Source organism: Haplochromis burtoni, unplaced genomic scaffold (assembly GCF_018398535.1).
Source record: "Haplochromis burtoni strain Fernald_Lab_line unplaced genomic scaffold, NCSU_Asbu1 Contig_32, whole genome shotgun sequence".
Lineage (NCBI taxonomy): Eukaryota > Metazoa > Chordata > Actinopteri > Cichliformes > Cichlidae > Haplochromis > Haplochromis burtoni.
Genome location: NW_024582393.1, coordinates 827,226 through 829,400, shown reverse-complemented (window position 1 = coordinate 829,400; position 2,175 = coordinate 827,226). Strand labels below are relative to the sequence as shown.

The window sequence follows — 2,175 nt, the reverse complement described above, 5'->3', positions numbered from 1 at the left end:
TGTACCTCTGGTGCAAATTACTGACCTCTGTCATCATTTTAGGTGGGGGAACTTGCACAATCGGTGGCTGACTAAATACTTTTTTGCCCCACTGTATATGAATGAATCAAGTGATCTCAGCAATGACAAATCAGACAAAACCACATTCACTAACGTGTCTTTTCCGCTTGTATTTCTGGGGAAATGCATATTTACTCAAATTACAGCGCCCATATAAATTTATATCATATGTACTTCCAGCCTGTATTACACGGATTCAGTTACTTAAATGAATGTGAAAGCATTAAATGTTTTAAGCGAGCTCGTGAGTATATTTGTGGAAACACTGAAACTGCTCTCCACATACACAGACCTCGTGGATGCTTTTTTTCCCCCCTTGATAATTTTACTCAGACTGAAATGCAATTGCCGGTTTGAAATGTGTTGCCTTACGTAAGTAATCACACTGAATGCTCCACTTGTGTTTAAACGCCGAAGTAGGAGCTTGACTGGGTCACTGCAGTAGAAAAAAAAAATCTCAAATACAAAAGTCATGTGCCTTTGATAAGCATCCCAAGTCAACTGATCCCTTTGAGGAACTGGTAAAAACGTGTTGTTTTGCAAATTTCTAACAAGATCCGCTCTGAGGCATCAAAGTTCTGTGGATGACCTTAAATCATTTGCAATCTTAAAAAAAAAACAAACATCCAAACTAGTGTAAATTGTGCTATGCCATTGAATACAAAAAAGTCTGAGACTCTCCGAGTGATAATCGTGCTGTTATTCCTTCGGTGTTTGCTTCACTTTGAGAGATAAGCACCACTGTAATGTTTAAAAGTAAAAATCATTAAAGTTTCATGCTTGTCGCAGTTTTCTTATTTCATTCTTGTGTACTTTGTGCATCCAAAAGCAACACTTCCTGCTATTGTCTGTCAGACGCAAGTGACTACACAATCTGTCGCTCTCTCTTTCTTTTTGTCTGCACGCGTGCACACACACACACAATGTCCACAAACCCCATCCCCTCCCTCCTCTCTGGAGCTTCTGGTGCAAGGGGAGCCCTGCCAAATAAGTTAGTTTGTGTGTGTGTGTGTGTGTGTGTGTGTGATAGGGCAGAGCAACTGTGTCTTCTCTGAAACAGAGAATTAAGGGTAGCGACTTCGAAAGAGTGAGAGAGAAAAAGAAAAAAAACTACAGCGAGATAGTTCAGCTCACATGAGAGGAAGTGCAAGACACAGAAAAGTCAGAGGGAGCTGGTTGTGTCAAGCAGTTGACTGTGACTCGCGTTGTGAGCGCACAGTTGGGCTCCGGCGCTGCAGCACCACCACTCCCCTGTCAGAGCAGGAGCTATCTTCTCCCTGAGCTTTCCACTCCGTCCCACCACTGCCTCCTGTGACTGACTGGACTCGCTGTGGGAGCACAGAAGGACCACTCGCTGAATGTCAGCGCAGAAAGCCGGTGAGCTTTTGCACATTTTCTATTTTCTATCTATCTGTGAAGGAATAATTAACAGCTGTGTTAAAAAAAAAAATAAGAGTCTTCTTCAGGGACTGAACGTAAATGTATCACCAGGAAAGTATGTCAGCCTTTCATGAACTTAGGAGTGGATTTTTAGTTAAACTTGCAGATGTGGACGTGGTTTTTTTGGTCCAGTTGTTGGAGAGTGGTTTTAAGTGCTAAGAGTTTTGGTTTGGCTGTGAGTTTTGAGAAGATTGAGTTTGTTCTTAATTTATTACACACACTGTAATGTATGCAAACACTTTAAGATCATACATGTGTATCAAATGCCCGGGAAGGACACTGCGGTTGGGTAACAAGGATAAATGATTTCTTACTCCATTTGTTTTGTTTTTTTCTGGCTTTATTTGTTTGGTTTTGGACGTGCTGTTTCTCAGGATTGGGAAGGGGAGAAAATTGGAAACAGAGCAGGCACCCTGGAGACTTAGTGTGTCCACGAAAAGTATAAGAGCGCCTAAAACAAGTAGACAGAAAACAACAGTCCCTCACTGCGATGAACTGCTGGAGGAGACAGAGCGATAGAGAAGAGACGGCGAAAAGGTGGAAAGAGATTTGTTTGACAGTGAGAGTTGACTGGTGGCACAGCAACCAAGGATATCACGAGTAAAGGAACATTGAAAATGTGTTGACATGACAAATCTTGCTTTAACATGGCATGCTTTTTTTTTGGGGGGGGGG

General features: G+C 42.1%; 1 protein-coding gene across 1 annotated transcript in view; it reads left to right on the top strand.

Moving 5' to 3' along the window:
• Positions 1–1,063: 1,063 nt before the first annotated feature.
• The window catches only part of LOC102307377 (histone deacetylase 7), a 40,172-nt gene continuing 39,060 nt past the window's right edge, over positions 1,064–2,175 (top strand). The window contains exon 1 of the mRNA XM_005918556.3: positions 1,064–1,437. Coding sequence (XP_005918618.1) covers positions 1,419–1,437 — 19 coding nt within the window. The 5' untranslated portion in view covers positions 1,064–1,418. The remainder of the gene's footprint in view (positions 1,438–2,175) is intronic.